Raw genomic sequence first — 19,739 nt, 5'->3', positions numbered from 1 at the left:
TGGACAGATAGCCTTACATTCTCCTGCAAAATGTCTTGAAAAACTTGGGAATTCATATTTCCATCGATGATAGCAAGCTGTCCAGGCCCTGAGGCAGCAAAGCAGGTCCAAACCATGATGCTCCCTTCACCATACTTTACAGTTGGGATGATGTTAGTTTTGATGTTAGTGTGCTGTGCCTTTCTCTCTCCACACATAGTGTTGTGTGTTCCTTCCAAACAACTCAGTTTAATCTGTCCACAGAATATTTATGCCAGTAGCGCTGTGGAACATCCAGATGCTCTTTTGCGAACTTCAGACGTGCAGAACTATGTTTTTTGGACACTTGGCTTCTTCCGTGGTGTCCTCCCATGAACACCATTCTTGTTTAGTGTTTTACGTATCGTAGACTCTGACTCGTCAGAGATGTTAGCATGTCCCAGAGACACTCCCTCTTGATAACCACCAAGGCTTGGTGTGAAATAGAACATTGTCATGCTTTGATCCCATATCTCCACATAGGTTTGCGAACAGGCGTGCGCGTCCTTGTGAATTGCATCCCCCGACATGTAGAGCGAACAAAGTCAATGCATAGGCATCTCGGCACCTCACAGTTAACGTCCATAACCTGGGGAGTTTTTGAGTCGTTCAGTCAGAGTCCCTCTTGATTGCTAGCAATAGCATCAATTATTTGCTCAACAGTGTTATCTGGCAAAGGTATTGATGTGAGTTTCTGTGCCTCTGTCACCCCACACATTGTTTTCACCATATCAATTGCGGCTGGTAGTATCAGTCTCTGGAATAGTGTGTGGTTTCACAGCGTAGCAGGCCTAGACGTTCACAGTGGGAATGGTTCAAGAACAACGGTCAAGTGTGAATTTGATCTTTTAGATGTGAATCATTTTCATTTAGATTTGTATGGTTAACCACATTACAACGAATTTGAGGTACAGAGACGATATTGTAATATATATATGGTACCAGGCAAAAGTTTGGACACAGCTACTCATTCAAGGGTTTTTCTTTATTTTGACTATTTTCTACATTGTAGAGATGTACATCAAAACTATGAAATAACACATATAGAATCATGTAGTAACCAAAAAAGTGTTAAACAAATCAAAATATATTTTATATTTCAGATTCTTAAAATAAGCCACCCTTTGCCTTGATGACAGCTTTTCACACTCTTGGCATTCTCCCAGCCAGCTTCATGAGTCACCTGCAACGCATTTTAATTAACAAGTGTGCCTTGTCAAAAGTTAATATGTGGAATTTCTTTCCATCTTAATGCGTTTAAGCCAATCAGTTGTGTTGTGTCAAGATAAGGATGGTACACAGAAGATAGCTCTATTTGGTAAAAGACCCAAGTCCATTTTATGGCAAGAACAGCTCAAATAATCAAAGAGAAATTACAGTCCATCATTACTTTAAGACATGAAGGTCAGTCAAATCTGAAAATGTCAAAAACTTTTAAAGTTTCTTCAAGTACAGTCACAAAAACCGTCAAGCGCTATGATGAAACTGGCTCTCATGAGGAGGATGAGTTCATTAGAGTTAACTGTACCTCAGATTGCAGCCTAAATAAATGCTTCACAGAGTTCAAGTAACAGACACATCTCAACATCCACTGATCAGAGGAGACTGCGTGAATCAGGCCTTCATGTTTGAATTGCTGCAAAGAAACCTCTACTAAAGGACACCAATAAGAAGAAGAGACTTGATTGGGCCAAGAAACACGAGCACTGTCAGTGATTTATTTAGAAAACACTTAACCAGCATGGTTACCAAAGCATTCTGCAGGGATACACCATCCCATCTGGTTTGCATTTATTTGTAATTTTTTTAATGTCATGCCCTGACCATAGAGAGACTTTTATTCTCTATGTTGGTTAGGTGGGGGTGTGACTAGGGTGGGTTATCTAGGTTATTGTATGTCTATGTTGGCCTGGTATGGTTCCCAATCAGAGGCAGCTGTTTATCGTTGTCTCTGATTGGGGATCATATTCAGGCAGCCTTTTCCCACTGGGTTTTTGTGGGATCTTGTTTTTGGCTAGTTGCCTGTGAGCACGCCATTAGCTCCACGTTTCGTTTGTGCTTTATTGTTTTTTGTGCCGGTTCACTAAATAAATAGTTGAACCCATACCACGCTGCACTTTGGTCCGACAGTCCTTACAACAACGTTCATGACAATTTAACTAGGCAAGTCAGTTGAGAACAAATTCTTATTCACAATGACAGCCTAGGGACAGTGGGTTAACTGCCTTGTTCAGGGGCAGAACAACATATTTTTACCTTGTCAGCTCGAGGATTCGATCTAGCAACCTTTCGGTTACTGGCCCAATGCTCTAACCACTAGGCTACCTGCCGCATATTGGGACTATCATTTATCATCACTATCATCACACCTCCAGGCTGTGTAAGGGCTATTTGACCAAGAAGGAGAGTAATGGAGTGTTGCATCAGATGACCTGGCCTCCACTATCACCCAATCTCAACCCAATTGAGATGGTTTGGGATGAGTTGGACCGCAGAGTGAAGGAAAAGCAGCAAACAAGCGCTCAGCATATGTGGGAACTCCTTCAAGCTGTCATCAAGGCAAAAGGTGTCTACTTTGAAGAATCTAAAATATGTTTTGATTTGTTTAACACTTTTTTGGTTACTGTCATGGATCCCTCTGGAACTTTCATAGCGCACACCTAGCCGCTATTCCCACTGATTGTATTTGTATAATGTCCCCTTTGTTCACCATGGTGCTGTCGATTATTGTTACTACGTCTGTTGGTGCGTGTGAGTACCTGTGCTGTGTGTTATGGGCTTTCGTGCCCTTGTGGATTGTGCAGATGATTACGGGTCTCGTCCCGTGCGATAATCATTGTGTGCGTGTGTTATTTATTAGAGGTACTCCACGCTCTTTTGTTTGAGTTTCAACCCTGTGTTTTTGTTACGTGTTTGTTTGGTCTTTGTCCTTGTGCCTTAACACAGCACGCCGTAATTTGGGCATAATAAAAAAAACTATTACGCATTCCTGCGCCTGTCTCCCGAATCTCTTCATGCCAAAGTGACAGTTACTACATGATTCCATACGTGTTATTTCATAGTTCTGATGTCGTCACTATTATTCTACAATGTAGAAAATAGTCAAAAATTATGAAAAACCCTTGAATAAGTAGGTGTGTCCAAACTTTTGACTGGTACTGTATATATATATATATATATATATATATACAGTACCAGGTCCCCTCCTGCGACCCCACATGGGGTTGCGATCCCTAGTTTGGGAACCGCTGTGCTACTATATACTGACTGATTCTGGTGTCCACATAGGGTTGGGAGACACTCTGTGGGTAGCTGTCCTTCTTGCCCTTGAAGATGACACTGGTGATCCCCTTGAGTTGAAGCTGGGAGGGAAACGCAATTAATAAACATCACAAAGATGGAATTACACATTCATGTGATCACAAACATCTGCATAGGCTATACAGGTCATACAAGGTTTAAAATCCTAACCTTTTAGGCCCCTATGCCTACAACACAGTAAATAAAATAAAACATGTACAGTACTGCAACAAAAGTCTGTTGCCTACTATATCCATGACGTAATGGATAGCAAAAATCTAGTTTTTATTTATCTGACTTTCATTTATCTGCATGTTCAGCCCTTAGATTTAACAACAATTTCACATAAACAGTTGATTTCATGAGTTTGATTCACAAATGTCAATTTAAAGAAAATACGGTCCGCCAAAACAAAAATGAATGAATTTATATGAAGCTGTAAGTACAGAAATGATTTGCTCAGTGGGAAATAAATATCCAACTCGTCATTGACAACTGTCAGGAATTTGGAGTGAAAGTGTGAGCTTATTACTGTATTATAGACACTATGTTCTGGGATTTCCTACGATCTTCTATGTAGAAGAACCCCTTACCTTCTAAAAACTCTTGTGTAGCTAGAGCGTGTACATGAGAGTCTCATCTTTTCATAGATAGCTTTTAATCGTTTTTAGTAGCTTAACCATTCGGATGTTTTAGTAAAAAAGACCCAGCCCGGAGCCTCTTCGGGATCTGCTCTTGTCTCTCAAACACTGCTCTAGCTCAGCCCCCGTTAATCACACAAACGAATGATTGGTATGGATGCAGAAAAAATAGAGGACTCCAATGGTACAACCCAGAAGTCTGTAGCTCAAACACACTTTGTGTTTTAAAAGTCCTAAACAGGGGTGGAAGTAACTAATTACAAATACTCTTGCTACTGTAATTGAGTAGCTTTCCCGAGTACTTTGAGTATTTTTCTAAGTCAGTAATTACATTTTGACTTAATTATGTTTTGAATTAATTATTGTATTTCACTACCTTTTTAAAGCCATAAATTACAGACTACAATTTTGTAGGCTATTCATAGTTTATCATGATGTTACATGGGCTGGGGCCCCTCAAATAAAATGTTGCGCATTGCTCACCAAACAGGCCAATCCAATTAAGCCGTGCACGCAGACTGAACGATGATGGTAGGCAGATTTTCAAAAACGCAAAAATAACTTTGTTAGTCTGACTTGTCGTGAAAGAGAGTAAAAGTTTTTTTTAATCAAAGCGGTGTGTGTGAAAAACAATGGAGACGGAGGAGACTGAGGAGAGTCAGGAGACAATCCAGACACATACCCAGTGTCTGTGTCTTCTGGAAAACACAAGGAGGAGAATCAATGGTTGCATTTCAGTGACCAGTTCTCCTTCAAGTACAAGAGAGGACATCCTTACAACTACAGTAAGTTAGCTAGCTAGCTGCATGGCTAACCAGCACCCGAAAATATTAGCCGTTCTTGTGGCTAGCACGTCATTGTCACTATGTATGGTGGGCTAGGGAACAACATTAGCGAGGCTAACCTGATAATCTGATGTACTTAGTCATGTGCAAATTAGGATAATGTTAATCTAAAAGCCAGACTCAGTAAGTATAAAATAGAATGGGTCAAGTTTCATTATTATTTTATTCATTATTCGTTATTCGTTAACTATATTTGGTTAGATCACTCAGATGATGTATGAAAGCATAAAATAGCCAAGTATCACATAATTCAATCACATAAAATGTGCAGCTGTTCATTACACATTAATGAGAGTTGAAGTAGGCCTATCATTCATTACATTAACCTTAATGATTGATGTATTCATTCAACATCAGTGTTTCTCACAAATAATGTATTGTCTACACATCAATCTCATTTCATTGACTGTGTGTCTGCATGTGAAGTGAGAGAGAACAATACATTAATGCATCTTGCATATGACTGTGTGTGTCAACACAATAGCTACAGCTAGACATAGGCTCATCTCATTAGGCAACTTTTTAGGTCTGAGAACATCTGACAGACTCATTACAGTCTCAGTATCTGAGAATAATAAGCAGTGATTTTAGCATGTAAATGTTGGTGGGGCAAAAAACAAAAAGTTGGATGCATTCCAGCAAAGCCACTACACAACACTAAACAACACTTATTGCAATATAACAGTGACAAACGGTGCCCACAAACTGTTAGGGCCTACATAAAAGCAGTCCCAACAGCAGTCCCAACACCTCACGCCTTGTCTGGCAGTGAAACAGTTCATTCAGCCTCATTTACTGCCTTTAAAAAAAACTGCTGATATGGCTGACTTGCATAAACAAATGTGGTTTCTGGATGACAAGCGGATAAGAGGCAATCCGTATTTTCGATTAAGACATTAATGAGCGAAAGACCACCTATCTAGTCAATATAACTATTTGTTCAGCACTTTTGAAATGTACAGCGACAGAATTCAGAACATGGGCCGTTTTTACAGTGTACTCCCTGTACAAGTCAGAACCGTAGGATAAATAAAGGGGACATATAAACAGACAATGAAAGCTCTTACAATATTCGATGATTGCATTTCTCTGAAACAGGTTATAGGATACATGTGCACAACCAAGTTAGAACAGAACGGTGAAAATAGACCAAATTATTAGGGTAAGGCACATTGAACACCGTTTGGGTCTTTGCGTGTCAAAAAAGATGCACGTTATATAACACTATTTGACACGTAAATAAGCCTTTAATTTGACACGTCAAATAACACAATTCTATTATAGAATGTTGTGTGTACTGAATTTCCAAGCGCCACCACTACTATCAGTAGCACTGTCAAAACTGTCCAAAAAAAATTGGCAAAGAAGCACACAACAGCCACGAACTATGTGTTTACAATACCACATTTGTGAAAATAGACCAAAATATTTTGGTGAGGCACATGGGCTACTAACAGCTCACTACACAACATACACTTAGTATTACTTTCTTAGCTACAGTATACATTTCTCCCTGGCATATTACATAATTTATGCAGCAGCACACAATACATTTTTGGACTCATCTTGTGAAGGTGGCGTGACGGTCCTTTGTGGGCTAATTTTGTCATCAAACTTTGTCATCAAAGTCTGGCATTCTCTGGATTTATAGTGGGAACTCGGGGGGAAAAACACAGAGCCACTCCATTGAATAGCAGGCTAACGTTAGTGGTTGCATTGCAATGCTTGTAGTCTTGTACTCTTTCCTTCCAAATGACTCATTGTTGAATTTGCGATTTCCAACTTCTTGTGTAATCTTTATGTCCAATGGCCGATGAGCACCGATACGTTTTATCTATAATTTCTCTTCATTATTTATCTTCATATGATAAGGATTAAAAAGGATTTGCCAGTGGATTGTTGATTCATGATGATGACTGCTAGCTAAGACTTTGAAAGTAATATGTTGACATGTTCAGTCCAATCAAAGCTACTGTAAATATAACGTGATTTGGCGTCATTTTATCTGTGGCCAATGACCTTGAGCCTTCTTGGAAGGGCACTTGTAATATAACTCTATTGCAGGACCCAAAGGGCTGAAATTTTGGATGGCTACCCTTACTAAGCACTTAAAAACTTGTTGATGACCTACTGTCCCCATGAGTGACAGAACACTGAGCCAATCACGGCGTAATGCTCCTATTTTCTGCTGGCTCGCCCAACCACCACAGAAAGCACTGAGCTAGGCTGAAACACCTGCATTTCAGAGCTGCCTTACTCAAGAAAACAAAAAAGAGAATGTGTGTGTAAGCAGCTTTATTAACTGAATGATATATATTATTTTACATTGTTTGTAAACTGATATGACACGTATTAATGCCAAAATAACATGCAAAACAGGCAAACAAATAGTGTGCAACGCTGTCATCAAGGCAAAGAGTGGCTACTTTGAAGAATCTCAAATATATTTTGATTTGTTTAACACTTTTTTGGTTACTACATCATTCCATATGTGTTATTACATAGTTTTAGCTAGGTTAGCTACCTAGCTAATTTTAATAATATTAGTGTAGATGTGTCGAAACACCTCAAAACAAGACATGGTATCAATAACAAGATAAAACTAACTGAAACTATCCACCTACCATTCCCCACATGGCAGCTTCTTGTCATTGTTGCTAGCTATCTGGCCACCAAGAATCACAACAACACAGGATTTCTGCCCCATTGAAGCATTGTTTTTGTGACGTTGTCAGCTAACCTGTCTATAGAGCTAGAGCCTCCATGTGGCAATTTATTAGATATCTAGGCTAATCAATGGAAGATGGAAATATAATAACAGAACTAAAAGTTAAAAGAGAAGGAATGGCTACCACACCAAGAGCCAACAATGGGCTGCTACTTAATAATCTGAATGGAGTGGAGAAAGCACACAGTTAAAGTTATGTAGCTAGTCTCAATTAGCCTAGCTAACGTTAGCTAGCTGGCTAGCTAGTGTAACTAGCTTATTTTGGTTTGTTGTGGTCAAGACTGGTACTATCTCCTCAGATGAGATTATACATATCTAACCATAAATTAAGGGCTCCACACAGTCAACGGATCCAACGGAGCTTTGCTTGTGTAGTCCTGAAGTTCTACATACTTTTGTGCAGCAGAATCGTTGGAACACTCCATAGCTCCTATTCTAACCACCTCTCGCCAGCTTTGTATTCATGTTACCTGATGAAATTGCTGTACAATATGATCTTGTTGCCATCTAATGCACATTCAGATAAATCAGCGCTGCATAGGTCTCCCTGTCTTCTGCCGTGACTTGATTGTATTACTGCTGATGATATCTGGAAATGTGCATGTACACCCTGGCCCATCTACTGTTGCAAGACCCAATTCTGACTTGTGCTCTGATATATGCTTCACTGATTCTGCTCTCGTAAAAGCCTGGGTTTTCTGCACGTTAACACTAGAAGCTTATTACCTAAAATGGATCAATTGAAAGTGTGGGTTCACAGATCCAATCCAGATGTGTTGGTCATTACTGAGACGTAGTTAAGGAAAAGTGTTTTGAACACTGATGTTAACCTTTCTGGTTATAACCTTTTTCGGCAAGACAGATCTTCCAAAGGTTGGGGAGGTGGTACTCTTTACCAAGGATCACCTTCAGTCCTCGGTTGTCTCCAACAAGTCCTTCCCCAAACAATTTGATTCTAAGCATTAAACTTTCAAATAGCTCTTTGTTGACTATTGCTGGGTGCTATCGTCCTCCATCAGCACCGGCCTGTACCCTACCTACCCTAAACTCTCTCCTGGCCCCTTACACTAAGTCTGAATTTGTCATGTTAGGTGACCTGAACTGGGACATACTTAAATCCACCTGACCAAGTCCTAAAGCAATGGGACTCCCTAAATCTTTCTCAGATTATTACCAATCCCACAAGGTATGACTCCAAACATCCAGAAAAGGCTACTCTCCTCAATGTTACCCTCACAAATAATCCTGACAGTTATCAGTCTGGTGTTTTCAGTAATGACCTTAGTGATCACTGTTTTACAGCCTTTGTTTGTAATGGCTGCTCAGTGAAATGACATGTCCTGATTTGTCATAGATGCTTGCTAAAAAACATTAATGAGCAAGCCTTCCTTCATGAACTGGCCTCTAAAATGATATAGAATCAGCTTCATCCCCTCTGTTGAAGACACTTGGACTTTCTTTTTTGATATTTTCAGTGTTATTGTTATCAAACACACCCCCATAAAGAAAATGAGAACTAAAAACAGGTTCAGCCCATAATTCGACCTTGATCTTGCAGAGTTACTCCACCTCAAGAATTTCATTTGGCAATTGCATTATAGGCCTATTTATATTTTGCCTTGTCTATCAAAAGTGTTGGAAAAACTTAGCAAAAATCAACTGACTGGCTTTCTTGATGTCTATAGTATTCTCTCTAGTATGCACTCTGGTTTCCGCTCAGGTTATGGATGTGTCACTGGAACCTTAAAGGTCCTCAATGATGTCGCCATTGTCCTTGATTCTAATCAATGTTGTGCTGCTATTTTTATTGACTTGGCCAAAGCTTTTGATATGGTAGACCATTCCATTCTTGTGGGACGGCTACGGAGTATTGGTATCTCTGAGGGGGTCTTTGGCCTGGTTTGCTAACTGCCTCAAAGAGTGCAGTGTATAAAGTTAGAACATCTGCTGTCTCAGCCACTGCCTATCACCAAGGGTGTACCCCAAGGCTCGATCCTAGGCCCCACGCTCTTCTCAATTTACATCAACAACATAGCTCAGGCAGTAGGAAGCTCTCTCATCCATTTATATGCAGATGTTACAGTCTTATACACAGCTGTCCTCTCTCCGGATTTTGTGTTAAACGGTCTTACAACAAAGCTTTCTTAGTGTCCAACAAGCTTTCTCTACCCTTAAGGTTGTTCTGAACACCTCCAAAACAACTGTCATGTGGTTTGGTAAGAAGAATGCCCCTCTCCCCACAGGTGTGATTATAACCTTCACAGGGTTTAGAGCTTGAGGTAGTCACCTCATAGAAGCACTCGGGAGTATGGCTAGATGGTACACTGTCCTTCTCTCAGCACATATCAGAGCTGCAGGCTAATGTTAAATCTAGACTTGATTTCCTCTATTGCATTCGCTCCTCTGTCAACCCAGCTGCCAAACTAACATTGATTCAGATGACCATCCTACCCATGCTAAATTACGGAGACAATTTATAGATCGACAGGTCAGGGTGCTCTCGGGCGGCTAGATGTTCTTTATCATTCTACCATCAGATTTGCTACCAATGCTCCTTATAGGACACATCACTGCACTCTATTCTCCTCTGTAAAATGGTCATCTCTGTATACCCGTCACAAGACACACTGGTTGATGCTTGTTTATAAAACCCTCTTAGGCCTCACTCCCCCCTATCTGAGATATCTAATGCAGCCCTCATCCTCCACATACAACACCCGTTCTGCCAGTCACTTTCTGTTAAAGGTCCCCAAAGCACACACATCTCTGGGTCGCTCCTCTTTTCAGTTTGCTGCAGCTAGCGACTGGAACGAGCTGAAACAAACACTCAAACTGGACAGTTTTTATCTCAATCTCTTCATTCAAAGACTCAATCATGGACACTCTTACCGACAGTTGTGGCTGCTTTGTGTGATGTATTGTTGTCTCTATCTTCTTGCCCTCTGTGCTGTTGTCTGTTATGATGCTACCATGTTGTTGTCATGTTGTGTTGCTACCATGCTGTGTTGTCATGTGTTGCTGCCTTGCTACGTTGTTGTCTTAGGTCTCTCTTTATGTAGTGTTGTGTTGTCTCTCTTATCGTGATGTGTTTTTGTCCTATATTTATATATTTAAAAATATATATAATAATATCCCAGCCCCCATCCCACCAGGGGCCTTTTTCCTTCTGGTAGGCCGTCATTGTAAATAAGAATTTGTTCTTAACTGACTTGCCTAGTTAAATAAAGGATCAATAAAAATAAAAAGACTGTTAAATCACTGTGGAGAACCCTTTAATCTACCAGTGCAAGTCGACTTGGTTGCTCTCTCTCTCCCCTCCCTGCTCTCCTCATCACTAGAGTCACAGGCGCACAACGCATTTGGTTAATTGTTATTTGTTGCATTTCCATGAGGTTGTTGTTGTTGCCTTTAGAGCTAATTTGACATCAAATCTTTTGGGTATGTCCAGTGTGCCCTGGCACTCCCCAGATTGAGAAGGGTGCAATTGCGGCCTGCAATTCGGGCCGTTCCTGCATGTTGGCATTCCTGCATCTGCAGGAACCCCTCTTTATACTTCTATTGGTAAATGTTTATGCTAGGACAGATGGGAGGCAGGGGGGGCGCTCCAGTATAGTAGGTGGCGTTAATGCACAATAACGTTGGATGGCATCCGCCGATAAACCCCACAGAAGAAAGGGCGGGGGGACAACTGTAGCTAGCTAGCTGTACACCGGTAGACAGTAACCTTCGTCCCAGCCTGTCGGGCACAGATTTGGCATGGGTCCTGAGATCCTCAAAAAGTTCTACAGCTGCAACATCGAGAGCATGACTGGTTGCATCACTGCCTGGTACGGCAATTGCTCGGCCTCCGACCGCAAGGCACTTCAGAGGGTAGTGCGTACAGCCCAGTACATCACTGGGGCAAAGCTTTCGGCCATCCAGGACCTCTACACCAGGCAGTGTCAGAGGAAGGCCCTAAAAATTGTCAAAGACTCCAGCCACCCCAGTCATAGACTGTTCTCTCTACTACCGCATGGCAAGCGGTACCGGAGTGCCAAGTCTAGGACAAAAAGGCTTCTCAACAGTTTTTACCCCCAAGCCATAAGACTCCTGAACAGGTAAATGGTTACCCGGACTATTTGCATTGTGTTCCCCCCCCAACCCCTCTTTTAAGCTGCTGCTACTCTCTGTTTATCTTATACAGTGCCTTGCGAAAGTATTCGGCCCCCTTGAACTTTGCGACCTTTTGCCACATTTCAGGCTTCAAACATAAAGATATAAAACTGTATTTTTTTGTGAAGAATCAACAACAAGTGGGACACAAACATGAAGTGGAACGACATTTATTGAATATTTCAAACTTTTTTAACAAATCAAAAACTGAAAAATTGGGCGTGCAAAATTATTCAGCCCCCTTAAGTTAATACTTTGTAGCGCCACCTTTTGCTGCGATTACAGCTGTAAGTCGCTTGGGGTATGTCTCTATCAGTTTTGCACATCGAGAGACTGACATTTTTTCACATTCCTCCTTGCAAAACAGCTCGAGCTCAGTAAGGTTGGATGGAGAGCATTTGTGAACAGCAGTTTTCAGTTCTTTCCACAGATTCTCGATTGGATTCAGGTCTGGACTTTGACTTGGCCATTCTAACACCTGGATATGTTTATTTTTGAACCATTCCATTGTAGATTTTGCTTTATGTTTTGGATCATTGTCTTGTTGGAAGACAAATCTCCGTCCCAGTCTCAGGTCTTTTCAGACTTTTCTTCCAGAATGGTCCTGTATTTGGCTCCATCCATCTTCCCATCAATTTTAACCATCTTCCCTGTCCCTGCTGAAGAAAAGCAGGCCCAAACCATGATGCTGCCACCACCATGTTTGACAGTGGGGATGGTGTGTTCAGAGTGATGAGCTGTGTTGCTTTTACACCAAACATAATGTTTTGCATTGTTGCCAAAAAGTTCAATTTTGGTTTCATCTGACCAGAGCACCTTCTTCCACATGTTTGGTGTGTCTCCCAGGTGGCTTGTGGCAAACTTTAAACAACACTTTTTATGGATATCTTTAAGAAATGGCTTTCTTGCCACTCTTCCATAAAGGCCAGATTTGTGCAAAATACGACTGATTGTTGTCCTATGGACAGAGTCTCCCACCTCAGCTGTAGATCTCTGCAGTTCATCCAGAGTGATCATGGGCCTCTTGGCTGCATCTCTGATCAGTCTTCTCCTTGTATGAGCTGAAAGTTTAGAGGGACGGCCAGGTCTTGGTAGATTTGCAGTGGTCTGATACTCCTTCCATTTCAATATTATCGCTTGCACAGTGCTCCTTGGGATGTTTAAAGCTTGGGAAATCTTTTTGTATCCAAATTCGGCTTTAAACTTCTTCACAACAGTATCTCGGACCTGCCTGGTGTGTTCCTTGTTCTTCATGATGCTCTCTGCGCTTTTAACGGACCTCTGAGACTATCACAGTGCAGGTGCATTTATACGGAGACTTGATTACACACAGGTGGATTGTATTTATCATCATTAGTCATTTAGGTCAACATTGGATCATTCAGAGATCCTCACTGAACTTCTGGAGAGAGTTTGCTGCACTGAAAGTAAAGGGGCTGAATAATTTTGCACGCCCAATTTTTCAGTTTTTGATTTGTTAAAACCTCTTCATCCTACCCCCTCCTTTTTCGAACATTCTGTTAAAAATCGCGCAACATTTCAGCGTCCTGCTACTCATGCCAGGAATATAGTATATGCATATGATTAGTATGTGTGGATAGAAAACACTCTGAAGTTTCTAAAACTGGTTAAATCACGGCTGTGACTATAACAGAGCGTGTGTTTCATCGAAAAGGGCAAGAAAAACTGGTCACTGAAATCTGAAAAAAGTATCCATGCGCCCCTTTCATGGATTGTTTAAAGGAAACCAAATTTAATATGGAGACGGATGCAATTCCTACAGCTTCCACACGATGTCGCCAAAAACGTCATTTTCATTGACATAAATCCTTTGAGACATTACCAATAGATCCGTCATTCCATCCAGCCTACCTCAATCGATTTTGGAAGATTGAAAAATGGACACTGTTTTCTTGACTAGCTGCTATTGAATACAGATTGCCCAGTAATCAATTTGATCGCTTATTAACGTTTACAAATACCTAAAGTTGGGTTATAAAAGTAGGTTGAAGTGTTTTGTCAAAGAATATAGGCAACTTATATAATTTTTAAACATGACGTTGCGTGTTGGAAGAGAGCTTTTTTCCTGATGCAGACAGGCTATACAAATTGATATTTTGGGCATTCATGGACGGATTTAAATCGGGAAAAAGACCAATTTGTGATGTTTATGGGACATATAGGAGTGCCAACAAAGAATATCATCAAAGGTAATGAATGTTTTATATTTTATTTCTGCGTTTTTGTGTAGCGCCGGCTACGCTAATTATTTTGTTTACGTCGCCTTCAGGCATTTTGGGGTGTTGCATGCTATCAGATAATAGCTTCTCATGCTTTCGCCGAAAAGCATTTTAAAAATCTGACTTGTTGGCTAGATTCACAACGAGTGTAGCTTTAATTCAATACCCTGCAAGTGTATTTTAATGAACGTTTGAGTTTTAACGAGTACATTTAGCATTTAGCGTAGCGCATTTGCATTTCCAGGTGCCTACTTGAGACGTCTGCGTCCCAAGTAGGATCAAGAAGTTTTTAAAAAGTTTGAAATATCCAATAAATGTCGTTCCACTTCATGATTGTGTCCCACTTGTTGTTGATTCTTCACAAAAAAATACAGTTTTATATCTTTATGTTTGAAGCCTGAAATGTGGCAAAAGGTCGCAAAGTTCAAGGGGGCCGAATACTTTCGCAAGGCACTGTATGCATAGTCACTTTAACCATACATCCATGTACATTCAACCTCAATTGGCCCGACCAACCAGTGCTCCCGCACATTGGCTAACCGGGCTATCTGCATTGTGTCCCACCACCCGCCAACCCCTCTTTTTACACTTCTGCTACTCCCTGTTCATCATATATGCACAGTCACTTTAACGATACCTACATGTACATACTACCTCAATAAGCCTGACTAACAGGTGTATGTAGCCTTGCTACTCATTTTTCAAATGTCTTGCTGTTGTTTTATTTCTTTACTTATCTACACACACACACACACACACACCTTTCTTTTGCCACCATTGGTTAGAGCCTGTAAGTAAGCATTTCACTGTAAGGTTTACACCTGTTGTATTCGGTGCACGTGACAAATAAACTTTGATTTGATTTTCCTGTAGTTCTGTTAACGACGGCAAGAGCAAAGGACACCGTGTGCTAGTTTAGCCAGCTAGTCCGGTACACCGCAGGCCGGAGAAACACTGTGTGATAGCTAGCACATGATGTCGCTCACTAGCAAGCTAGTTTTTTAGCTAACCCACAGTGTCGCACACCAGCAGTTTTACTTCTACTTAAGTAAATTGTCATTATACATAGTAACAGGAAAATGAAGGAGTAATTATGGTTTTACCTGTGCCTTCTGTTGTGCAGTGATACCTCTGATATACTTCCTCACCATGAGACGCATGTGGAGCTGACGTAGGATCTCTGAGGTCTGTACAAGTAGAGCAAGCACAGTTCCACAGCCAAGTTTCACTGAACTTCCCCTTTAAGCAAAATAGCCATCCTCAATTCAATGTAATTTAATTCCAATGTCAATACATACCTCCGTCAATACCGGTGGAGGGGTTAGCCAGCTGGTTTTATCCAGAACCATTTTGGGGAGATTGTCTTTCAGCCTGTTTAGGTAGTTCTGTCTGACAAAGGCCAGGTATTCTGAGTTATCGGTGGTCTTTGCCTCCCCTCTGGCCATGTATCCTTTAATAAACCTCGGATATAAAATTATCAAATTAGTCATGTATTTGTAACACTGCCCTCTGTCTTCTGTGACTGTGCTAGGAAATGATAGGCTTCAATCCACTATGGACCTAAACTATGACATAGTCTAGAGTATAAACGAGGTTATGTAATTTTGGTTGATGGGTCAACATTGTAGTGCTAGAGCCTGAAGATATAACCTCGTCCTCCATCTTACTTCTTGATGACCTTGACAGCCCATTGTCTCCTCCCTTTCGCTTTCCTGGCTTGTACTCCTCGCCAGCAAGTCTCAATCTTGGTGGCTAAGGATCACATGACACAACAGGTCTCTTAATAAAAAATGGAGAGAACGGTGAACTCATTGAATGTCTCTGTATATTTAGTTTTAGTTCATTCTGTTTCCATGGCCAGCTAAATTAATATACAGCTTGTCTACAATGTTCCTGCTCTCCAAAAAAAATGTACCATTTATCCTATATCATGTTACACACATCATAATACACTGAACAAAAATATAAACTCTACATGCAACAATTGAAAAGATTTGACTGAGTTACAGATTGTATAAGGAAATCAGTCAATTTAAATAAATCCATTAGGCCCTAATCTATGGATTTCACATGACTGTGAATATAGATGTAATGGATTTCCTCCTCTTCGTCTGAAGAGGAGAGGCGAGAAGGATAGGAGGACCAATGTGCGGCGTGGTAAGTGTCCACTGTTGTTTATTTAAAACACAAACTGAACACTCCATACAAAACAATAAACGTAACGTGAATAACCGAAACCGAAAACAGTACCGTGTGGTGTAAAACACAGACACAATCACCCACAAACAAACAGTGAAACCCAGGCTACCTAAGTATGATACTCAGAGACAACGACACCTGCCTCTGATTGAGAACCATACTAGGCCGAACACAGAAAACCAAACTAGAAACACAAAACATAGAATACCCACCTGTTACGGATACAGGTATCCTGTGTGTGTTTCTTTTCTCTCCTTCTCCCCTCACAGGTGAAAATCATTACTCCCCAATCAGTCAACAATCAACCCATCAATCAGAAGACACACCTCCTCCTGTTTCCTACCCTATCACAGTTCCTTCCCCATGGTTTAAAAACCCCATCATTTGTTTGTTCAAGGGAGCTCAATCTTTGTAATGCCATGTTGGTAGATAGCTGTTCTTTGTAGATTTCAGGAGAGCTCAATCTTTGTAATGCCATGTTGGTAGATAGCTGTTCTTGATAGATTTCAGTAGCACAATCTCTTTGTAAATGCCATGTATGTAGATCTCTCTCTTTGTGTATTAATTAACCTCTTTTGTTTGAGCACCTCCAAATCACTTTCATCTCCTGTGAGTATTGTTTTTGCTTATGGTGTTTGCTGGTGGGAAAAGGGGGAAACCAAGACAAGTCGCCCATGGGCATACACTACCCGTAGGTAAACTTTGTTAACACACACTAGTTAGAACTGGGCGGACCACCCACTGTATTTTTGGTTAGTTAGTTAGCTGTTGTTGAAATAGGCTAGTCTAGCTTAGGGGTGTTTTTGCATATTTGTTTCTTTCCTTGGGTCCAGCTCAGCCCTTTTTCCTGCTCCCCCCATTACCGTGTGTTTAGAAATAAACCCTGAGTTTGACGGTATTATTTCGGTTGTCGTGGTTATTTCGTTCACTTTTACTTTGTCACTGTTATAATTTACATGAGTTATGTTACGGGTCTCACTACCATCCCCCCTAGACTGTCGGGCCAAAAGGGATTCGTAACATAAGTGGGGGCTCATCCGGGATTTGTCTTTACTGACACCCATGCCGCTCATGTAGATTGTTGTAGTGGTATAGTTCAGTGTTGAGCGTCATAGCTGAAGTAGCATTAGTGTTTGCTATTTTTGTTGGCTCTTGTGAAGTAGTGTAAGATGGCTACTTTTGATTTGAAGTCCTTTTTGGATAATCCTTCGTGGGAGGTTTTTGATAAATGTCGTAGAGTTGATTTAATGACCTTGGCTGACCATTACTCAATATCGATTCCGCAGAGTGTAGTTAAGGCGGAGGTTAAACAGCTAGTGTTAAATGTATTGTTGGAAGAGCAGGTGCTTGTGTTACCGCTGCCTGAGCATACTACCACTGTAGGGGATGTTACTGCTCCTGTAAGCCCATTGGTGTCTGATAATGAGGGCGAGGCTAAAACACCAGCCACATTGTCCCATTTTGAACCACTCTCCCCACTGTCAAACGGTGATGCCCGAAGGGATGTCCGTTTAGCACAGTTACAACTAGAGGTGGAAGAGAGAGCCCAAATTAGGCGAGAGACTCTCCAGTTGGAGATGTGTAAAATTGAGGCAGAAAGAGAACAACGGCAGATGATGTGTAAAATTGAGGCAGAAAGAGAACAGCGGCATTTAGATTTGGAGATGGGTAAAATTGAGGCAGAAAAAGAACAGCGGCATTTAGATTTGGAGATGGGTAAAATTGAGGCAGAAAAAGAACAGCGGCATTTAGATTTGGAGATGGGTAAAATGGAGGCAGAAAAAGAACGAGAACAGAGGCAATTGACGTTTAAAATGCGCCAGATGGAACTGGAGGCAGAGACAGCGAGGCTAGCCTTCGTTCCTACTGTTCCTGTTAGTGAGTCGTTCTCACCTGCTGTGTCCTCAAACACGTTTGACATTAGTAGGCAGATAGCCTTAGTACCTTTGTTCAGAGAGTCGGAGGTTGACTCCTATTTTTGTGTATTTGAGCGTATAGCCGTAGCATTGAAGTGGCCTGAAGAGGTATGGTGCCTATTACTTCAGTGTAAATTAACTGGTAAAGCCCAAGAGGTTTTGTCAGCGCTACCTCTGGAGGACAGTTTGAATTATGAAGTGGTCAAAGCTACTGTTCTTCGTGCCTATGAGCTTGTGCCTGAGGCATACCGACAGAGATTTAGGTCTCATAGAAAGTCTTCTAGTAAGACTTATGTGGAATTTGCTAGAGACAAGGGAAATCTGTTTGATAAATGGCATGCTGCTAGTAAGGTAACTGATTTCAACTCTCTCCGGGAGTTAATCTTGTTGGAAGAGTTTAAAAATTGCTTACCCGAACGCATTGTAGTTTACCTAAACGAACAGAAAGTATCCTCCCTGGCAGAAGCGTCTGTGTTGGCAGACGAGTTTGTGTTGACGCACAAGAGTGTGTTTTCGGCTCAAACTGAGAGTAGATCCACTGAGTTTCCTACCTTTAGCCCTAGTCGGCCCGCAGTAGTATATCAAGCACGCCAGAAGAATGAGCGTTCCTGTTTCTATTGTCATAAAGTGGGACATATGATTAATGATTGCTTCCTGCTTAAACGCAAACAAGGGATGCCTCTTCGTGCCAAGCCGCCAACAGGTGTTGGTCTAATTCGTACGGTTGTGAGGTCTGCAACAAAACAGGTGCCTCAGAGTAACTGTAGTTTGAAAGACTCAGTCCCCGACCGCAGTTATGAACCATTCATTTCCGATGGGTTTGTGTCCCTAACGAATGACGAAGCGTCTCAGCGTCCGGTTAAAATCCTTAGAGATACTGGTGCGGCGCAGTCGTTTATATTGTCTGATGTGTTGCCCTTATCTGACGATACATACTGTGGTTCCAGTGTGTTAGTGCAGGGTATTGAAATGGGTTTTGTCCCAGTGCCGTTGCACTTTGTGAAAGTACACTCTGAGTTAATCAGTGGAATATTCAGAGTGGGGGTACGTCCTAAGTTGCCAGTGAAAGGTGTGACCTTTATAATGGGTAACGATATTGCCAGAGGAAAGGTAGTACCCGTATTGGAAGTAATGGATAAAAGTGACCACTCTCTCTCGAATGAGTTGGCACAGAGTTATCCACATGTGTTCCCCGCTTGTGCTGTCACTCGTGCTCAGGCACTACAAGAGGGTGACGTGATAGATTTGTCGAACACTGTTCTGTTCAAAGAGGATGATCAAGAGGATGGATTGTGTGATACCTCTGAGAAGCTGATCACCTCTGACAAACAGCCCAGGAAAGAATCAAAGTACGTTGAAGTTATTGCTGATGCAATACAATTACCAGTCACTCGTGAGCAGCTGATTGCTAACCAAAAGGTTGACAACAAGCTTGCTAAATGTTTTTCTAGTGTTGTCTCGTTAGAAGAGGTGAAGAAGAAGAATGTGGCTTACTTCATTGATGGTAATCTCCTCATGCGTAAATGGAAATCCCATGTTGATGCAGGTGGAGATTGGAATGCTGTTTACCAAATAGTGATTCCTACAGCCTTTCGACAGAATGTGTTATCCCTTGCTCATGATCACCAGTGGTCTGGTCATTTAGGAATTACAAAGACGTATGATCGGATCCTTCGACATTTTTTTTGGCCGGGTTTAAA

The 19,739-nt window shown here is 41.3% G+C and overlaps 1 protein-coding gene across 1 annotated transcript in view; it reads right to left on the bottom strand.

Annotated features, from left to right (window-relative positions):
• LOC139389430 (unconventional myosin-Ih-like) overlaps nucleotides 1–19,739 on the bottom strand; it is a 57,212-nt gene that overhangs the window by 4,124 nt on the left and 33,349 nt on the right. Inside the window, exons 23-26 of the mRNA XM_071136183.1 lie at nucleotides 15,592–15,676; nucleotides 15,223–15,385; nucleotides 15,028–15,111; nucleotides 3,287–3,380 (exon numbers count right to left, since the gene is read on the bottom strand). Of these exons, the coding sequence (XP_070992284.1) occupies nucleotides 3,287–3,380; nucleotides 15,028–15,111; nucleotides 15,223–15,385; nucleotides 15,592–15,676 (426 nt within the window). The remainder of the gene's footprint in view (nucleotides 1–3,286; nucleotides 3,381–15,027; nucleotides 15,112–15,222; nucleotides 15,386–15,591; nucleotides 15,677–19,739) is intronic.

The sequence above is a fragment of the Oncorhynchus clarkii genome, chromosome 30 (assembly GCF_045791955.1).
Source record: "Oncorhynchus clarkii lewisi isolate Uvic-CL-2024 chromosome 30, UVic_Ocla_1.0, whole genome shotgun sequence".
Classification (NCBI taxonomy): Eukaryota; Metazoa; Chordata; class Actinopteri; order Salmoniformes; family Salmonidae; genus Oncorhynchus; species Oncorhynchus clarkii.
Note: the sequence above shows the minus strand (reverse complement) of the source record. Positions and strands in the feature narration are given on the sequence as shown.